The sequence below is a fragment of the Mytilus californianus genome, unplaced genomic scaffold (assembly GCF_021869535.1).
Source record: "Mytilus californianus isolate M0D057914Y unplaced genomic scaffold, xbMytCali1.0.p SCAF_5, whole genome shotgun sequence".
NCBI lineage: Eukaryota > Metazoa > Mollusca > Bivalvia > Mytilida > Mytilidae > Mytilus > Mytilus californianus.
This window is the reverse complement of record NW_026262701.1, coordinates 48,816,931-48,838,622: the sequence shown is the minus strand read 5'-3', so window position 1 is coordinate 48,838,622 and position 21,692 is coordinate 48,816,931. Positions and strand designations below refer to the sequence as shown.

The following is a 21,692-nucleotide window of genomic DNA, read 5'->3' as shown; positions in this document are numbered from 1 at the left end:
CATCCGGACGTGGACGTTAACAGCATTTGTCGCTTCTCATGTTGTCTTTTTATTAAAAAAAACCTTATTTTTCGTACAATGACAAAATAAAGGACACTATCAATTACAGTATAGACTACCTGAAATATACGCCGCTGGTGAAATAAATATAACAGAAATTTGTCTTACATTATTGAAAGATACTTAACTCCAAGAACAAGCTAATTGTTTGAGTTTAATGCAACATACAAGAGTAGTCGAAATATTTTGTACATAAATCGTTGTGATTTGCCAGTCTTGATTAATTTATTTAATAGGGTCAAAGAGACTCGTGACTTTTGACCTAAGAACAATTTCAATGGTATTTAAAGTGTATAAAAAATAATGACCAATTAAACTTTATTTTTCTATTATTATATTTTTGGCAAAATATAGTTATTTATTTCACTTAACGCCTTAATGAACCCAATGAGCTTTTTGAACCAGTAGATTCTACTTCTTTTAAATATAATTGGAGGAATCTAACTGTTTTTAAAAAAATCATTTCCCATTTCACTTGTTTTGTAAGGGAGAGATTTTATACAAGAAACTTGTCTTACCAACATATATTTTAAAAGTGACTTTGTTTATATGAAATATCGGTGATACACTATTGCAAAGTTTGCTTAGTTTCTCGTAGATCTTTCTTGAACATTCTTCGAAAATGTCATAACAAATGTCATTACGCCTAAGAAGGGTTGATATGTATATCTTGATGAGAGCTTTTGATCTACTTCAGTCTAGTATGAACCATCCCCGTAAACTGAGGATAGAAGTCTGAGGTAATATTCTGGTACAGTCAGCCTTACACGAAGATACATGATTGTGGATCACTTTTAAAATTTTTATTTTCTGGTTTTCTTGAGTAGTTATGTTATTTCCTCATTGAAATGTCCGCATATCTTCGTTTATTCATAGATAATTTCATTGCTACATACATATGGAAACTGTACAATTATAAAACTGGAGTTTGCTTCATTTGGGATATGTTGCGTAATTGTCTCATTGGCAATTATACCACATCCCCTTATTTTACAATCTTTTCTTTTTTTGTAAAGTTTAGCTCTCTAAAATAAGATGTATGGCCTAATATGAGAGAAACCATTAAAATTTGACGACGACAATCGGAAATTAACACATGTTCATCACGACATTTGATGCAGAGATATACAATGACGAATAAACGCGTACATACACTGTACAAGTCTTTTGATCTTTTGGAATCACTATCAAGGTTCCCGAGGGTTGCTGCTCCTGGTTCAGTTGTTGTTGGGATTTCTGATATAAGTCCCTGTAAAAAATATACATGTTTATCTGTCATTTCATTTTAATCATTTCCATGTAAAAACTATTCCGATATTAAATGTGTAAATAAACCTTGTTGAATAATAATTAAAAACAAAAGCCAAAAAGTAAAAGAGTAACAATATGATAATAGTATTTATTGTACAGGAGGCTTAATTGGTACCAATTTGTAATAATAAAACGCCTGTTTGTAGTTTTCGTGTTCCTATTAAAATTACCACTGAATTGTTAATTTAAGTAACTTTCAATCATATATAATAGTATGATGATAGTACAGCATAATAAAAAATAATACCGAACTCCAAGCTAAAGTCAAAAAGGAGGAAGTCCCTAGTCAGGAGCCTGTTGTTCAGTGGTTGTCGTTTGTTGGTGTGGTTCATAAGTGTTTCTCGTTTCTCGTTTTTGATATAGATTAGAGCTTGCTGTTCGGTGTGAGCCAAGGCTCCGTGTTGAAGGCCGTACTTTGACCTATATTTGTTAAGTTTTTATTCATTATGACTTGGATGGAGAGTTGTCTCATTGGTACTCATACCAAATCTTCTTGCTTATATATGTCAACCAACTGAACGAAAGGAAAACTACTTTCCTTTTCCCGATATCACTGTTTTATTCATGCTACTTACCAGGTAGCTTATTTTGAAGAAGAAGAAAAAGAAGAAGAAGAAGAAGAAGAAGAATATATACGCCATGGAATTTTAAAACAAGTGTATTCCATTCATAAGGAAAGAGTAGCCGGATAAATTCATAGATAATCTACAAGAAAGCTTCAGTCTCTTTCTAATGAAATATTCGTAAGGTATAATTGAGGTGGATGTCGAAAGTATACTATAATGTTATAAATCATAAGCTTTCAAAACATTTAACAGACCCCTCCCAAAAACAAAAGAGAAAAAAAAAGAAAAGAAAATAAGCGAAAAAAAAAAGAAACAAACTTTCACATACACATCTATCAAATTACCTTTCTTTTTTTCAGAAAAGTCATTATCATTTCCAGAAGATAAAATGCGTACGTTCCTATAAAAAATATAAACAAAAGTATTCATTTTATGAAAGTCATATTAAGGTGGTACCTAACACTACAGGGAGATAACTCTGTAAAAATCAGCTAAACGTTTTAATTACGTTGTATTGTTAAGGATATATTAAGCTTCTCAATGATCAAAATTAGTGTTTGTCAAACTACTATATAACCAACGAAATTTTTCTGATAAAGTGGTTGGTTCAAATTTTTTGAAATTTTTATATTTTTGTCAAAGGGTCAAAGTAAACATTTTGTCAAAATTTTATGAAAATTAAACGAGCCAAATTAATATTAGTCAAGGTGTTGGGTACCACCTTAAATTCAAATACAATATTAACGTTGTTAGATTTTAATAAACTTAAGGTCAAGATACGGTATAAAGGTAATTTCAGTGATTCGAGCGTCACTGATGAGTCTTTTGTAGACGAAACGCGCGTCTGGCGCATATACAAAATTTCAATCCTGGTATCTATGATGAGTTTATTCACAGATTGTTTTCAAGTATTGCATACAGCTGTGGTATGTTACACTTGAACTGAAAATCGAAAAAAAAAAATGCTTTTATCTCTTATCTCCTGAAATATTACTGAATAAATTCTTTTAAAATAGATGAAGAGTTACATAGAAATTACATAAAAAAATTAAAATGATAAACGTTCTTGCTTGTACATTCGTCTTAAATTCATCAAATCTCGAATTTCAAGTGCTTATATTTTTCTTAAAATTGATATGTTGTTGGTACAGAAATGTCCGTTTGATTGTTTTTTTATGGTGATCACTGAGTCCTTATTCATAGTTATAATAATACTTTAGGATACTACTTTATTTTATGTAAAGCTTACTTAACAACACCTACCCAGTAATACAACCATTGTATACCATATGTAATTTTCAACATGGATCCCTGCTTCGTGATCGTCATGTCCGTGCTCTGTACTGTTATCCTCGTGTTCATGCTCGTGATCAGAATGCCCATGGACCCCTAAAGCCTATAAAAAACAAAAAAATGAAAAATAATAAAAAAAAAAAAACAAAACAAAAGTTGACTCTTAAAGTCTATAACATAAACAGAAAAAAGAACAAAATATACTTGTTTTTATTCTCTCGATATATAAATATCGAAAATTTGTCAAACAATTGGTTCATGGAATTCAGGGAGTGACTCTATTTCATTATCTATCAACATGATGAGTTAAGTTTAATTACTCTCCATGATTTATTTGGTGTCTACTTATTTTCTACTGAAGTTGAAGGTTGAATTTAATGGGCCCCAACATTTCATGGAAAATTACAACAATGTATTACATTTACACTTATTTGAGAGACAAATAAAATGATTAAATCAAACTAAAATAAAATCAGAGTTTTTTGATATATTGTTAACTTGTAATGATATTATAACATACTATATACATTATTTGTTAGATTCTTAACGCAGCATTATATCACGTGAATGAATAAAAATAAACACTTAAATATATAGGTTTTGGAATGTTTCAATTGTACGATATTGTGCCACAACGATTTTGTTGTTTTAATACAGCACTATTCTGAATATATTACAAAATGTAACAAAAAACATACTCTTTTTTCATATTTATTTTAATCTGTCCAATTCAGATGACCTTGCCAAGATGAAATATTGAACTCACCTCAGGAATAAGATGAACCACTGCCCCTGTAAACAATGTCCCAACAGCTAATCCCATAAAAACAGACAAAAACACGTGGTATGCATTTGAGAACCGTTTAGCACATGGCAAAACGGCAGCTCCACAAATAGAACATACACAACATATTGCATTAGCTAAGATACCATAACCATAGACTGAAAGAAATACATTAAAGGAGTAACATAGTATTGAAAATATATTTTGAGATGAAATTAAAATAACAAAAATGAAGTACAAAGATGACTTTAAAGCAAGGACATATTGTTTGCAGTGCGTTTATTATGTTTAAACGACCCCTCCCCCCCCCACAAATTCTGCTGCCTAACACATGCTATTTTTGTAGAAAAGAAATTGCTATTTGGTTCGATTTCCAGGGCTGGCAATCACTAGCATGATTTCCATGCAATAGGATTGCTGCTTACATGTAATATATTGAAAAAACGATTGTCGGTGGTAAAGCTTCAGTCCTCTTCTTCATGGTGTCTTACAGACGCCATCATACTTTGTTATACCATTTTATCTGAGTGTAGATTCGTATGGAGGGAGATTGAAGCGATACAAGAGATGTTAGTTAACCCTGTCGACATACCCAGTCTCGCTCCGAGTTCATGTAAATCCCGCAGGTTTTGTTTTTCTACCTTGATTTGTACAATCTAATCGGAGTTATGATATTTAAACATCGGTAATCAACTGTCGCTATTAATTTGTCAAAAAACAGAGAGGACACCAAGGGGGCAATAGAAAACCACAACTCCGATAAAGTTAGGCAACACATGGCCAAACGAAAAACGACACAAAGACAAACAACAATAAAAAAACATAGCACAGACAAATAAAGATTGAGCAACACGAACCCTGCAAAAGTCCTGGGATGAACTCAGGTACTCCGGAAGAGGAACATATGTGTCATATACTATAACGAATATGTTTCATTTGTCGTATTTGCAATCCAGTCCTTCATTTCCGGTTTATAAAGACAAATACGTGTTTATTGGATTCTGTTTATGTCTTTTCCTTTTGGTCGTGGTGTTGTTCTCCTTTTTTCGATTTATTATGATGTGTTATCTCCCCTTTGTATCTTCATGTGATCTTCTTCATAAATAAATCAATGAGTTTTAAAGAATATCGGCAACTTATTATATATGAGCTTGAAAACCACATTCTTTGAATAGTCATTTAGAATATTTTTTTGAAATGAATATAACTGCAACAAAACAACAATTGCTATGAAGGTACAAAGTAAAGCTGTAACATTTATTCAAGCGATAGCGGTCTACAAATAATTTTAAATTGACATGGAAATTGAGAGTGAGATCATGACGTTTGTTTTGGCATTTCTTTTTTTTCAAAGTCAAAATTAAAAGTTTTGTGGCAGTGATTACGAATTGATTGCATAGAAAAAATTCTAAAACAAATTTAAAAAATTTTATGTGGCACAATTTGAAAACAAATAGAACATACATGGCAACCGAATAATGATAAATAACAAATAATGGCCTTTAAAAATACAGAGCAAATGTAACTTTGTGCAACATGATCAAACTAAACAATGGACAACTTCGTTCGATCCGGAAGAGTGGAGATAAAAGCCTTTATCATAAATTACTACTATGAGAATACAGCAGTTGTTATTTTGCATTTTGTAGTATTTAACATATCTACTGCACATGACTACAGGTTATTTAAACTTACTTTCAGCTGTAGTAGGCATTTTACTAGTATATTATCACTGAAACCAATAAAAACATATCATTCATTTTATTTTATGGTACAATCACAATACAATAATAATAATAAATATAAATCAATTGCTTTAAAAAAGCAATTGTAAACGGTCTTTCCCCCTTCTGAAACACGATTGATTGATATGTGTTTGTTTGTTTGTTTGTTTGTTTGTTTGTTTGTTTCTTTCTTTAAAAGGTCCATATTAGTGAGTTGGTTAAGTTTCTATATTTTGTTTGGAAAGTTTTTATTTTATTTTAGGTCCCGCGCGCGTCTTTGTCTCGCGCCAGATTGTGGCGTCACGTGATGAAGCTTCATAATAGCGAAAATTTAGTATTTTTATTTCTTTTCAGGTGGGGACGTTGGACAGACAACATGTATAGCGACGGAATACACACAATGTATTTCTTTTGTCATTGTAGGTAATTGACGTTTCGATCACAGTTCACGAGCAGTGCATGCTTTGGATTTAATTGATCCTGTGTAACTTTAAAACACGTTTATCGATTATTTTCATACAATGTACATTTTTCAGCAGCAGTTTGTAACACAGATTTGTATTTTAATCTAGGAGCAGACATTTTATTGTAGGATTTCCCTGAGATTTACGGAGCCAGCAAGCGATTTTTACGGCATTGCAATTTCTTTTCTCTACGAAAATTCTTGGGAGGTAGCTGCACCACGTTGTTCTATAAAGATCTAATACATGTATACCCTGCTGACTGCAAATTTTGAGGTCAATTGGACATGAAGTTTCAGAGAAGATATGATAACAGCATGTGGATTATTTTTTTTCAGAAGAGATGTAAATACAATATTAAAATGTCAATTGTTCTTGAACAATTGAGAGGTCTTTCCTTTTCGTATTGTAAAGTACATGTTCTAATAGGCTTAGAATGCATAGAAAAGCTCTCAAACACACGTAAAACCGTTAAAATATGACAAAAACAACAAATTCGCTATTTAGGACATGACCTTGACTTTTGACCTTATGACCTTTGTCAAGGTCATTGGTCCACGATGTCATTATAGAACATCAAATGGGTCTAAGATCTTTGGTTCAAGAGTTAAAGCTAATTTTGTCTTTTCAGAAACCGTTAACGAGGGTTATGCCCCTTAAGGATATGTCAAATCTCTTCAGTCAAAATGTAAAAAAAGTTGCGTCATAGTCACCTTAACATTTTTCACTATTTACTATTTCTGTAAGTATAATCGTTTTTGAGATATCCAATAAAAAGTTGTAAGGTCAAAGGTCAAGGTCAACCTTTAAAAGCTTGAAAACACACTAAAAATCCTTAATATAAGGTTAAAAACACGTAAATAGCCATCTGGGACATGACCTTGACCTTGTGACCTTTGTCAAGGTCATTGGTCCACGATGTCATAACAAAAGACCCCATGGGTCTAGGACCTTTGGTTCATGAGTTAAAGCTTAATTTGTCTTTTCTAAAACAGTTAACAGGGGTTATGCCTCGGTCAAAATGTAAAAAAGTTGCGCCTTTATGTCCCAATTTTTTTTCACTATTTACTGTTTCTGTAAGTATTATCGTTTTTGAGATATCCAATAAAAAAGTTTTAAGGTCAAAGGTCAAGGTCAACCTCAAAAAGCTTTAAAACACATTTAAATCCTTTAGATAAGGTCAAAAACACTTAATTCGCTATCTGGGACATGACCTTGACCTTTGACCTTGTGACCTGTGTCAAGGACATTGGTCTCTTATGTCATTGCTGAAGACCCTAGGGGTCTAAGACCTTTGGTTCAATAGTTAAAGCTGATTTTGTCTTTTCAGAAACAGTTAACGGGGGTTATGCCCCTTACGGATAGGTCAAATATCTTCGGTCATTATGTAAAAAAGTTGCGACTTAATGTCCCAAACATTTTTCACTATTTACTATTTCTGTAAGTATAATCGTTTTTGAGATATCGAATAAAAAGTTGTAAGGTCAAAGGTCAAGGTCAACCTTAAAAACCTTTAAAACACACTTTAAATCCTTTAAATAAGGTCAAAAACACATAATTCGCTATCTGGGACATGACCTTGACCTTTGACCTTGTGACCTTTGTCAAAGTCATTGGTCCCAAATGTCATTGTTGAAGACCCCATGGATCTAGGACCTTTGGTTATATAGTAAAAGCTGATTTTGTCTTTTCAGAATCCTAAAACAGGGGTTATGCCCCTTACAGAAAGGTCAAATCTCTTCGGTCATAATGTAACGAAGTTGCGCCTTAATGACCCAAACATTTTCCACTATTCAAAACTTTTGTAAGTATAATGGTTTCTGAGATTATCCCATAACAAGGTGTAAGGTCAAAGGTCAAGGTCAACATACAAATTTGACCTTGAGGCATTTTGAAAGTCACATGAATTGATGATCATTGGTGAAGATCCTAGGTGGCTACGATTTACGGTTTCTGAGTTTTGATGGCCAACCGACACCGGTTAATTTTCAAAGGGGCATAACCCTACCAATGAGTCGTTGAATCTTTTCGATCCAAATGTATCGAAGAACCGGGGTCTGGTCCTGAACAAATTTCACCCTTTGCTTTTTTTCTACCTATTACGGTTACGGTGTTTGAATGATAACAAGGTTTTTAGGTTTCGGAGGGATAACTCCGGACCGACAAAATTTTACGACTCACAGGGTGAGTTCCGGATAGGTATTTGTGACACCGATACAAAGTGTGAACCTGAAAGCGACATGGCTTACGGTTACGGAGGGAAATTTTGTCAAAATTTAGTATTTTTATTTCTTTTTAGGTGGAGACGTTGGACAGAGAACATGTATAGCGACGGAGTACACACAATGTATTTCTTTTGTCATTGTAGGTAAATGACGTTTCGATCACAGTTCACGAGCAGTGCATGCTTTGGATTTAATTGATCCTGTGTAATTTTAAAACACGTTTGTTGATTATTTTCATATAATGTACATTTTTCAGTAGCAGTTTGTAACACAGATTTGTATTTCAATCTAGGAGCGGACGTTATATTGTAGGATTTTACTGAGATTTACGGAACTAGCAAGCGATTTTTACGGCATTGCAATTTCTTTTCTCTAGGAAAATTCTTGAAAGATATCTGCACCACGTTGTTTTATGAAGATGTAATACATGTATACCCTGCTGACTGCAAATTTTGGGGTCAATTGGACATGTAGTTTCAGAGAACATCTGATAACAAGCATGTGGATTCTTTTTTTCAGAACAGATGTAAGAACAATATTAAAATGTCAATTGTTCTTGAACAATTGAGAGGTCTTTCCTTTTCGTAATGTAAAATACATGACTCAATAGACGTAAAATGCATTGAAAAGTTCTCAAACACACATAAAACAGCTAAAATATGACAGAAAAAACAACAAATTCGCTATTTAGGACATGACTTTGACTTTTGACCTTTTGACCTTTGTGAAGGTCATTGGTCCACGATGTCATTATAAAAGACCCCATGGGTCTAGGACCTTTAGTTCAAGAGTTAAGGCTAATTTAGTTTTTTTCAGAAAGCGTTAACGGGGGTTATGCCCCTTAATGATATGTCAAATCTCTTCGGTCATAATGTAAAAAAGTTGTGCCTTAGTCACCTTAACATTTTTCACTATTTACTATTTCTGTAAGTATAATCGTTTTTGAGATATCCAATAAAATGTTGTAAGGTCAAAGGTCAAGGTCAACCTTAAAAAGCTTTAAAACACACTAAAAATCCTTCAAATAAGGTCAAAAACACATAATTCGCTATCTGGGACATGACCTTGACCTTTGACCTTGCGACCTTTGTCAAGGTCATTGGTCCCAAATGTCATTGTTGAAGACCCAATGGATCTAGGACCTTTGGTTATATAGTAAAAGTTGATTTTGTCTTTTCACAAACCTAAAACAGGGGTTATGCCCCTTACCGAAAGGTCAAATCTCTTCGGTAAAAATGTAAAAAAGTTGCGGCTTTATGACTTAAACATTTTCCACTATTTACTATTTCTGTAAGATTAACCGTTTTTGAGATATCCAATAAAAAGTTGTAAGTCCAAAGGTCAAGGTCAACCTTAAAAAGCTTTAAAAGACACTTAAAATCCCTTTAATAAGGTCAAAAACACATAATTCGATATCTGGGACATGACCTTGACCTTTGACCTTTTGACCTATCTCAAGGTCATTGGTCCCAAATGTCATTGTTGAAGACCCCATAGATCTAGGACCTTTTGTTATATAGTAAAAACTGTTTTTGTCTTTTCATAAACCTAAAACAGGGGTTATGCCCCTTACAGAAAGGTCAAATCTCTTCGGTCAAATATAACAAAGTTGTGCCTTAATGACCCAAACATTTTCCACTATTCAAAACTTCTGTAAGTATAATGGTTTCTGAGATTATCCCATAACAAGGTGTAAGGTCAAAGGTCAAGGTCGACATACAAATTTGACCTTGAGGCAATTTCAAAGTCACATGAATTGATGATCATTGGTGAAGATCCTAGGTGGCTACGACTTACGGTTTCTGAGTTTTGGTGGCCAACCGACACCGGTTAATTTTCATAGGGGCATAACCCTACCAATGAGTCGTTGAATCTTTTCGATCCAAATGTAACGAAGAACTGGGGTCTGGTCCTGAACAAATTTCACCCTTTGCTTTTTTTCTACCTATTACGGTTACGGTGTTTGAATGATAACAAGGTTTTTAGGTTTCGGAGGGATAACTCCGGACCGACAAAATTTTACGACTCACAGGGTGAGTTCCGGATAGGTGTTTGTGACACCGATACAAAGTGTGAACATGAAAGCGACATGGTTTACGGTTAAGGAGGGAAATTTTGTCAAAGTTTGGCGGAACAAAAAGAATATTAATAATAATAATAATAATAATTAAAATGTCAATTGTTCTTGAACAATTGAGAGGTCTTTCCTTTTCGTAATGGAAAATACATGTTCCAATAGGCGTAGAATGCATTGAAAAGCTCTTGAACACACATACAACTGTAAAAATATGACAAAAAACAACAAATTCGCCATTAAGGACATGACCTTGACTTTTGACCTTGTGACCTTTGTAAAGGTCATTGGTCCACAATATCAATTTAAAAGACCCCATAGGTCTAGGACCTTTGGTTAAAGAGTTAAAGCTAATTTTGTCTTTTCAGAAACCGTTAACGGGGGTTATGCCCCTTAAGAATATTTCAAATCTCTTCGGTCAAAATGTAAAAAATTGAGCCTCAGTCACCTAAACATTTTTCACTATTTACTATTTCTGTAAGATTAACCCTTTTTGAGATATCCAGTCAAAAGTTGTAAGGTCAAAGGTCAAGGTCAACCTTAAAAACCTTTAAAACACACTACAAATCCGTTAAATAAGGTCAAAACACATAATTCGTTATCCGGGACATGACCTTGACATTTGACCTTGTGACCTTTGTCAAGGTCATTGGTCCCAAATGTCATTGCTGAAGACCCCTTGGGTCGAGGACCTTTAGTTATATAGCAAAAGCTGATTTTGTCTTTTCAGAAACATAAAACAGGGGTTATGCCCCTTACAGAAAGGTCAAATGTCTTCGGTCAAATTGTAAAAAAGTTGCGCCTTTATGTCCCAAACATTTTTCACTATTTACTATTTCTGTAAGTAAAGTCGTTTTTGAGATATCCAATTAATAAGTTTTAAGGTCAAAGGTCAAGGTCAACCTTAAAAACCTCCAAAACACACTAAAAATCTTTTAAATAAGGTCAAAAACACATAATTCGCTATCTTGGACGTGACTTTGACCTTTGACCTTTTGACCTTTGTCAAGGTCATTAGTCCAAAATATCATTGCTGAAGACCCCATGGGTCTAGGACCTTTGGTTATATAGTAAAAGCTGATTTTGTCTTTTCAGAAACATAAAATAGGGGTTATGCCCCTTACAGAAAGGTCAAATCTCTTCGGTCAAATGTAACAAAGTTGTGCCTTAATGACCCAAACATTTTCCACTATTCAAAACTTCTGTAAGTATAATGGTTTCTGAGATTATCCCATAACAAGGTGTAAGGTCAAAGGTCAAGGTCGACATACAAATTTGACCTTGAGGCAATTTCAAAGTCACATGAATTGATGATCATTGGTGAAGATCCTAGGTGGCTACGACTTACGGTTTCTGAGTTTTGGTGGCCAACCGACACCGGTTAATTTTCATAGGGGCATAACCCTACCAATGAGTCGTTGAATCTTTTCGATCCAAATGTAACGAAGAACTGGGGTCTGGTCCTGAACAAATTTCACCCTTTGCTTTTTTTCTACCTATTACGGTTACGGTGTTTGAATGATAACAAGGTTTTTAGGTTTCGGAGGGATAACTCCGGACCGACAAAATTTTACGACTCACAGGGTGAGTTCCGGATAGGTGTTTGTGACACCGATACAAAGTGTGAACATGAAAGCGACATGGTTTACGGTTAAGGAGGGAAATTTTGTCAAAGTTTGGCGGAACAAAAAGAATATTAATAATAATAATAATAATAATTAAAATGTCAATTGTTCTTGAACAATTGAGAGGTCTTTCCTTTTCGTAATGGAAAATACATGTTCCAATAGGCGTAGAATGCATTGAAAAGCTCTTGAACACACATACAACTGTAAAAATATGACAAAAAACAACAAATTCGCCATTAAGGACATGACCTTGACTTTTGACCTTGTGACCTTTGTAAAGGTCATTGGTCCACAATATCAATTTAAAAGACCCCATAGGTCTAGGACCTTTGGTTAAAGAGTTAAAGCTAATTTTGTCTTTTCAGAAACCGTTAACGGGGGTTATGCCCCTTAAGAATATTTCAAATCTCTTCGGTCAAAATGTAAAAAATTGAGCCTCAGTCACCTAAACATTTTTCACTATTTACTATTTCTGTAAGATTAACCCTTTTTGAGATATCCAGTCAAAAGTTGTAAGGTCAAAGGTCAAGGTCAACCTTAAAAACCTTTAAAACACACTACAAATCCGTTAAATAAGGTCAAAACACATAATTCGTTATCCGGGACATGACCTTGACATTTGACCTTGTGACCTTTGTCAAGGTCATTGGTCCCAAATGTCATTGCTGAAGACCCCTTGGGTCGAGGACCTTTAGTTATATAGCAAAAGCTGATTTTGTCTTTTCAGAAACATAAAACAGGGGTTATGCCCCTTACAGAAAGGTCAAATGTCTTCGGTCAAATTGTAAAAAAGTTGCGCCTTTATGTCCCAAACATTTTTCACTATTTACTATTTCTGTAAGTAAAGTCGTTTTTGAGATATCCAATTAATAAGTTTTAAGGTCAAAGGTCAAGGTCAACCTTAAAAACCTCCAAAACACACTAAAAATCTTTTAAATAAGGTCAAAAACACATAATTCGCTATCTTGGACGTGACTTTGACCTTTGACCTTTTGACCTTTGTCAAGGTCATTAGTCCAAAATATCATTGCTGAAGACCCCATGGGTCTAGGACCTTTGGTTATATAGTAAAAGCTGATTTTGTCTTTTCAGAAACATAAAATAGGGGTTATGCCCCTTACAGAAAGGTCAAATCTCTTCGGTCAAATGTAACAAAGTTGCGCCTTATTGACCCAAACATTTTCCACTATTCAAAACTTCTGTAAGTATAATGGTTTCTGAGATTATCCCATAACAAAGGTGTAAGGTCAAAGGTCAAGGTCAACATACAAATTTGACCTTGAGGCTTTTTCAAAGTCACAAAAATTGATGATCATTGGTGAAGATCCTAGGTGGCTACGACTTACGGTTTCTGAGTTTAAGTGGCCAACCGACACCGGTTAATTTTCAAAGGGGCATAACCCTACCAATGAGTCGTTGAATCTTTTCGATCCAAATGTAACGAAGAACCAGGGTCTGGTCCTGAACAAATTTCACCCTTTGCTTTTTTTCTACCTATTACCGTTACGGTGTTTGAATGATAACAAGGTTTTTAGGTTTCGGAGGGATTACTCCGAACCGACAAAATTTTACGGCTCACAGGGTGAGTTCCGGATAGGTATTTGTGACACCGATACAAAGTGTGAACCTGAAAGCGACATGGCTTACGGTTACGGAGGGAAATTTTGTCAAAGTTTGGCGGAACAAAAAGAATAATAATAATAATAATAATAATAATAATTAAAATGTCAATTGTTCTTGAACAATTGAGAGGTCTTTCCTTTTCGTAATGTAAAATATATGTATAATAGACGTAGAATGCATTGAAAAGCTCAAAAACACACATAAAACCCTTAAAATATGACAAAAAACACATAATCCGCTATATGTAAAATGACCTTGACTTTTGACCTTTGTCAAGGCCATTGGTCCACAATGTCAGTATAAAAGTCCTCATGGGTCTAGACCCTTTGGTTCAAGAGTGAAGGCTAATTTTGTCTTTTCAGAAACAGTTAATAGGGGTTATGCCCCTTAAGGATAGGTCAAATCTCTTCGGTCAAAATATAAAAAAGTTGCCCCTTAGTCACCTTAACATTTTTCACTATTTACTATTTTTGTAAGTATAGTCGTTTTTGAGATATCCAATAAAAAGTTGTAAGGTCAAAGGTCAAGGTCAATCTTAAAAAACTTGAAAACACACTAAAAATCCTTTATATTAGGTTAAAAACACTTAATTCGCTTTCTGGGACATGACCTTGACCTTTGACCTTGTGACCTTTCTCAAGGTCATTGGTCCGTTATGTCATTGCTGTTGACCCCAAGGGGCTAGGACCTTTGGATATATAGTAAAAGCTGATTTTGCCTTTTCAGAAACCTAAAATAGGGGTTATGCCCCATTACAATTGGGTCAAATCTATTCGGTCAAAATGTAAAAAAGTTGCGCCTTTATGTCCTAATTATTTTTCACTATTTACTTTTTCTGTAAGATTAATCGTTTTTGAGATATCCAATAAAAAGTTGTAAGGTCAAAGGTCAAGGTCAACCTTAAAAAGCTTTAAAACACCATAAAAATCCTTTAAATAAGGTCAAAAACTCATAATTCGCTATCTGGGACATGACCTTGACCTTTGACCTTGTGACCTTTGTCAATGTCATTGGTCCCAAATGTCATTGTTGAAGACCCCATGACTCTAGGACCTTTGGTTTAACAGTAAAAGCTGATTTTGTCTTTTTAGAATCATGAATTAAGGGTTATGCCCCTTACAGAAAGGTCAAATCTCTTCGGTCAAAATGTAACAAAGTTGCGCCTTATTGACCCAAACATTTTCCACTATTCAAAACTTCTGTAAGTATAATGGCTTCTGAGATTATCCCATAACAAGCTGTAAGGTCAAAGGTCAAGGTCAACATACAAATTTGACCTTAAGGTATTTTTTAAAGTTACATGAATTGATGATCATTGGTGAAGATCCTAGGTGTCTACGACTTACGGTTTTTGAGTTTTGGTGGCCAACCGACACCGGTTAATTTTCATAGGGCATAACCCTACCAATGAGTCATTGAATCTTTTCGATCCAAATGTAACGAAGAACCGGGGTCTGATCCTGAACAAATTTCACCCTTCGTTTTTTTTCTACCTATTACGGTTACGGTGTTTGAATGATAACAAGGTTTTTTGGTTTCGGAGGGATTACTCCGAACCGACAAAATTTTTTGACTCACAGGGTGAGTTCCGGATAGGTATTTATGACACCGATACAAAGTGTGAACCTGAAAGCGACATGGCTTACGGTTACGGAGGGAAATTTTGTCAAAGTTTGGCGGAACAAAAAGAATAATAATAATAATCAGAAGAAATACAGTAAGGTCTTTCCCTTTTGGAAAAGGAAAGACCTTAATAATAATAATAATAATCAGAAGAAATACAGTAAGGTCTTTCCCTTTTGGAAAAGGAAAGACCTTAATAATCAGAAGAAATACAGCAAGGTCTTTCCCTTTTGGAAAAGGAAAGACCTTAATAATAATAATCAGAAGAAATACAGTAAGGGTTTCCCTTTTGGAATAGGAAAGACCTTAATAATAATAATAATAATAATAATAATAATAATAGTTATAACTAGTATTATTATAAAATCTGTGATTCAATTACATTCATAGTTTATCATAAGTAAAGTTTGATATAACATATTTAATTATCGAACAATGGTATATTAAAAGATACTTGGGCGTGAAATATTATATTCACCAATTGACAAGTTTCTAATTAAATTAATCACCATTTTTTGTAATTCGTGATAACGGATTAAAAACGTGATAACGAACTTTATAATTCGTTATTACAGATTAAAATCGTTCTCACGAATTTGTGTAATTTGTTATCACAGTTTTTTTTTAAATTCGTGATTACTGATTAAATTTGTTATCACAGATTATTGTTATTTGTGATAACGGACCAAGTTCGTTATAACTATTTCTACGAATTTATGATAACGAATTTAATCCGTTATAACTATTTATGGAATTCATTATAACGATTTTAATCCGTTATCACGAACTACCAAAAAAATGTGATTACAAATTCTACGAATTAACACGAATTCAATCCGTTATAACAATTTATACAATTCGTTATCACGATTTATACAATTCGTTATCACGATTTATACAACTCGTTATCACGATTTATAAAATTCGTTATTACGATTTTAATCCGTTATCTCGAATTACAAAAAATTGTGACAACGAATTTAATTCGTTATTACGAATTACAAAAACTGTTATAACTAATTCCGGAAATTCGTTATCACGAATTTAATCTGTTATAACGAATTCTTCAATTCGTGATATCGATTTAAATTTGTGATTTCGAATTCAAATATATATTTTTGGGAGGTCCTAAATGGGCTCCCGTATATTTACCCCAAATACCTAAATATATATTTAGTTTTGAAAAGAAAAAAATATCCACAAGCTGAGAACGAAAACGTTTTTTGAAATTTTTACAACAGTTTTTAAAGTTGCGTAATCGTTCATCATGAAGACAAGTAAAGGTACAATACGAACTTTATATTCTCGTTCTTGAGTACATACATATTTATACAAAACACTTCCCAAGATCCTTGGACATTAATATAAACAAACAGTGACGAGGATCCAACTTTGCGTACATAAACCTGTTAGGTTTAGTTTTTTAATGCATAATCTTCACCCGTTTTATCTCTATCAATGACAAGAAAGGAAACAGAAAAGAATTTATTATCAAAATCAATTCAGCAGAAAATACGTTTATTTAACGCTTATGTCACAATTTTGAAGCGAAGCAATCCTGAGAAATGTTTATTAGTAAATGTATTTTATTCTGATGATTAGTCTTGTAAATTAAAGTGTCAAAATTATCATTCAGATATCTTGTCGGCGATAAAGTTAGTACTGGTCTAACATTTCGCTAGTAGTCAATCCACTACAGTAGCGCATATTGAAAAGTAAAATCACAAAAATACTGAACTCCGAGGAAAATTCAAAAAGGAAAGTCCCTAATCAAATGGCAAAATCAAAAGCTCAAACACACCAAACGAATGGATAACAACTGTCATATTCCTGACTTGGTACAGGCATTTTCTTATGTAGAAAATGGTGGAATAAACCTGGTTTTAAATCTAGTTAATCTTCTCACTTGTATGACAGTCGCATCAAATTCCATTATATTGACAACGATGTGTAAACAAAACAAACAGACACAATAGGTAAAAATGTCAAAAATAGGGGTACAACAGCAACACGAACTTTTCAGTCAATTAAGCGTTAGTATTTATTTGTGTACTGAAATAGTTCTGAACTGCTGATATGTAAACAACAACCAAAAAACAAGCTGAAATAGATATAAGAAGATGTGGTATGAGGGCCAATGAGACAACTCTCCATCCAAGTCAAAATTTATAAAAGTAAACCATTATAGGTCAAAGTACGGTCTTCAACACGGAGCCTTAGCTCACACCGAACAGCAAGCTATGAAAGCCAACATATGACAAATCAATTAAAGCTATAATCATATCAAATGGATATGTTAGTTCAATATCTAGTAACTAGTGGTTTTATTATGAAAAGTGTCGTTTGTGTCCCTTTTTGTGTTTCATACCAGACTTTCTCTCTCGTCTTGAATGCATGTTGTAATAAATCGTGACCGTCTATGTGTGTGAATGCTAGAATTCGAACACTGACTTGGGATCAGACTGTTTGGTAGTTGGTGATATTACTTATGCTGCAGTGGTTGAAGTTAAAGGCAAATAATTAATTAAAGAGAGGCAAAAGATTCAAAAAGGAATATTCAAACTCATTAGTCAAAACAAACTGTGTCATTTGGTCTCTTGTGGAGAGTTGTCTCATTGGCAATCATACCACATCTTCTTTTTTATATTGACAATGTCATGGCACAAAAACGAAAAACGATGAACTATTATAAGTAATTAAACAATTGAAGGTAAAATATGTATTGAAAAATGATAAAAGTCATTATTTTGGCCCATGAAAATACAGTAATTGAATAATGTTTCAATCCTTTCTTTGTTCACGTCATGACTATCTTTACTTAATGTTATTGGTAATTGAATAGAATATGATAAAGATAGATGTTGAAAGTGAGTGCAGATATGTCATTTAGGGGTGTCAATGTATTACATGTAATGAAGTTATTAATCTGAAATGACCATTTTACGCATAGAGTTTGATAAATATTAAACGATCAACATGCTTAGCAGAAAAAGGTCAAAGGTCAAGGTCATATTCTAAATTTTGCCCTTTGATAGAGTGTGCATCTCCTCTCAAACTATGAAAGCTAGGTACAAAAAAAATGTATGCAAAATGTTTGGGTTGTTGAGAGGAAGAAAAGGTATATTTGGTCCAAAGCTATCTGATGATATCTTATAGGAGTTATTGCCCCTAAAAAGTTAAAATTTAAGGTAAATCAAATATAACTTCATTCTGGTACATGATAAAGCCACATTGTCTTTTCCAAAGGGTTGAGTGACATATGACCTTAAAAAATATCTACCTGAAGTGACCTTGTGCCAACCAGAAGTAGCTATTTTTCAGTAATTCACGGAAAAAATACTTACGAACTATATATTTTGAAAATCAACATACAAGATCCTTTTAATGACACCTAATTTCGCCTTTTGAAAACCGCAAGTAGCTAATTATCTCCCTTATTTGAAAGAAAAATATATAAAAGTCGTATATTTTCGGAACCAGTGGAAAGTAAGCTATCATATGAGACCAGAAATGACATTTTCGTAACCGGAAGTAGCAAATTATCTCCCAAGTTTTAGTCAAAAGTATATAGCATTTACATATTTTTTTAATTAGTATGAAGAAACCTATGATTGGATGCCAATAGTAACTTTGGATTAACCGGAAGTAGCTTCTTATTAATTATTTAGAAATGTAATGTGGAAAGACCTGCAATTGTTATCTGAACAACTGATTTTTAATCATAAATTACATAATTGAATTACAATTAATAGCAAATATCATTTTGGTTGATAGATATGACAAAAAATATACAAAGAAGAAAACAAAAGAATTACTTGTGTCCCCATATCTTACAAACCGCCCTCAGGTTTTTTTTTTTGTATAACAGACAGCGTTCCAGTTTATACGTTATTGGTAGTTGGTTGCTATGTTGCTATTTTTAATACAAGTAAAAATCTATAAACTATTAAACAATATATTCTTATTGACAAAAAAACCGAGGACGTGTCGTTTTGCACAACATTTAATATAAACACGAACTTAAATACCTGACCGAAATAATTAATATCCTCGTTAAACTGTAAATTAGATCATATCTAATTGATTAAATGTGGTGTTTACAGTATTAATATGGCCATCCATACATCTAATGAATATATGACATTTTAACCAACTTTTATATGTCACTATAGAATAAGGAATTTTGAAACGGGAAATAAAACTGAGAATGGAAATGGGGAATATGTCAAAGAGACACCAACCCGACCAAAGAGCAGACAACAGCCGAAGGCCACCAATGGGTCTTCAACGCAGCGAGAAAATCCCGCACCCGGAGGTGGTCCTCAGCTGGCTCCTAAATAAAATTGTGTACTAGTTCAGTAAAAATGGACGTCATACTAAACTCCAAAACATACAAATGAACTAAAATTAAAAAACATACAAGACTAACAAAGGCCAGAGGCTCCTGACTTGGGACAGGCGAAAAAATGCGGCGGGGTTAAACATGTTTTGTGATATCTCAACCCTCCCCCTATACCTCTAGCCAATGTAGAATAAAGAAACACATAGCAATACGCACAGTAAAACTCAGTTTAAAAGAAGTCCGAGTCCGATGTCAGAATAGGTAACAAAAGAAACTAAGCAAAATGGCAATGATACATAAATGAACAAAGGACTACTAAGTATGTTACCATAACAAGAGATTCACCAGGTCTTACTCCCATTTAAGTTAAATAAACGTTATTCCTATGTTTTCACGCAAAATGTTCGTCTGTTGACATGAACTATCATTGATGTGTTCATTTTATGTACATTTACTGGTTATACAATTTTGAATTTTTCGAAACACGAAGATTTTTCCACTCCAGGCATAGATCGTCTTGACCGTATTTGGAACAACTTTTTGGAACTATTTGCAGTGCTTTTTAACTCGTATTTTATTTATCCATGCAACCGATTTGATTGGAGCGCCAAAACTGAGTCATTTGCGGACTAAAATTGAATCTGGCGACCCAAATTATAAGACTGGTGGTACTTTTGATGAGTTTTTATATCTGACATAATGAGATATTAACAGAACATCGCTATAAATTTGTATTCAGTCGGATGATTTGTGCTTAATGTTTAATGCTTGATGAAACAGAAAACCAGTATACTAATGTTTAGTTAATGGAAATATAACTTATGTATTTCATTCGTCCAGACCGCTTTTCTGGGTCTACTGTCACCAGGAACTCTCAAACCCGATCATTTGATAGTCAAGGATGTATAAAAACCAGAATGCGTGAAGAGCTATATGGTTTATAGACTTAATCAGAATATTTATCTAAGGCCTACTTTGCTTGGGGTAGTTGGAACCTTAGTTTCTTAATACACGATAATAGAGGATAATTTCAGGTTTAAACAGAGAAACATACCTGTGATGACAATCAGAATAGTATGAACTCTAATGAAGAGAGAACAAGTGAATCAATAGGGTAGGACGATGATGCTATGCATACATAAACATCATAACCTAATGAAAATTGTATATCCAAAAGTGAACGTGTATAAATCACCGTGTTGCTTTGAATGATGAAAAGAGATATATTTTACCAATCAAGCTGAAAAGGTACTTGACCACAATGACTGTATGTTAATCCTTAATTGGAAAAACTGTCGATAAAGTCTTGAAAAATCCAATGAATCCTACACTGAACAAATTTCGAACTATTGCTACAGGAAATGTTATATTACTCTAATTTTCAAGTTAGTGTGACAACCTACATAGAAGAACAGAAAGTAATTAAACAATTTTAATGTGTAAGGAACACTTGAAGAATGTTATTTGGTTGATATGTAACAGTTTTTGATTCTAGAAATGAAGGAGGTAAAAATATGTCATACCATTTTTATTAGATAAAAAGATGATACGGGTGTATCACAAAGAACTTCAAATTAAAAACGCAGAAATCTTAAATGCCCCTCATACTTCGGTTACAGGCAAAAGCTACATTATTGTGTTTATATTTGTATTGTTTAATAGAAAGTTATTTTTAAAAAGGCGGAAGATACCAAGGGGATATTCAAATTTCTTTAGTTATCTAAATTAGCTTGTGTTTGAATTTGTTATATAAAAACGATTGCAGTATGAGAAAAAAATCAATTCCATTTCAGATACTTTCTTTATAATTCTATGAAAATATGTTCATAAAAAATGATCTATTGTTTGGTAAAGATTGTCATGCGATTATCATAATATCTTCATTAATAGACGAAGACATATGTAGATCTTATAATAATTCACAGTTTTCTTGCCATTCCATTATCATTATACTTTGCTGTCTTTTTTACTTTTACTC

The 21,692-nt window shown here is 33.4% G+C and overlaps 1 protein-coding gene across 4 annotated transcripts in view; it reads right to left on the bottom strand.

The window, feature by feature from the left end:
• The window catches only part of LOC127702407 (zinc transporter ZIP12-like), a 36,546-nt gene that overhangs the window by 6,777 nt on the left and 8,077 nt on the right, over positions 1-21,692 (bottom strand). For 3 of the 4 annotated variants that reach the window (XM_052206608.1, XM_052206609.1, XM_052206607.1), the window contains exons 2-6: positions 5,710-5,746; positions 3,997-4,172; positions 3,201-3,333; positions 2,282-2,337; positions 1,214-1,309 (exon numbers count right to left, since the gene is read on the bottom strand). In XM_052206608.1, the coding sequence (XP_052062568.1) occupies positions 1,214-1,309; positions 2,282-2,337; positions 3,201-3,333; positions 3,997-4,172; positions 5,710-5,728 (480 nt within the window). In that variant the 5' untranslated portion in view covers positions 5,729-5,746. The remainder of the gene's footprint in view (positions 1-1,213; positions 1,310-2,281; positions 2,338-3,200; positions 3,334-3,996; positions 4,173-5,709; positions 5,747-21,692) is intronic. The other variant, XM_052206611.1, reaches the window with a different exon arrangement.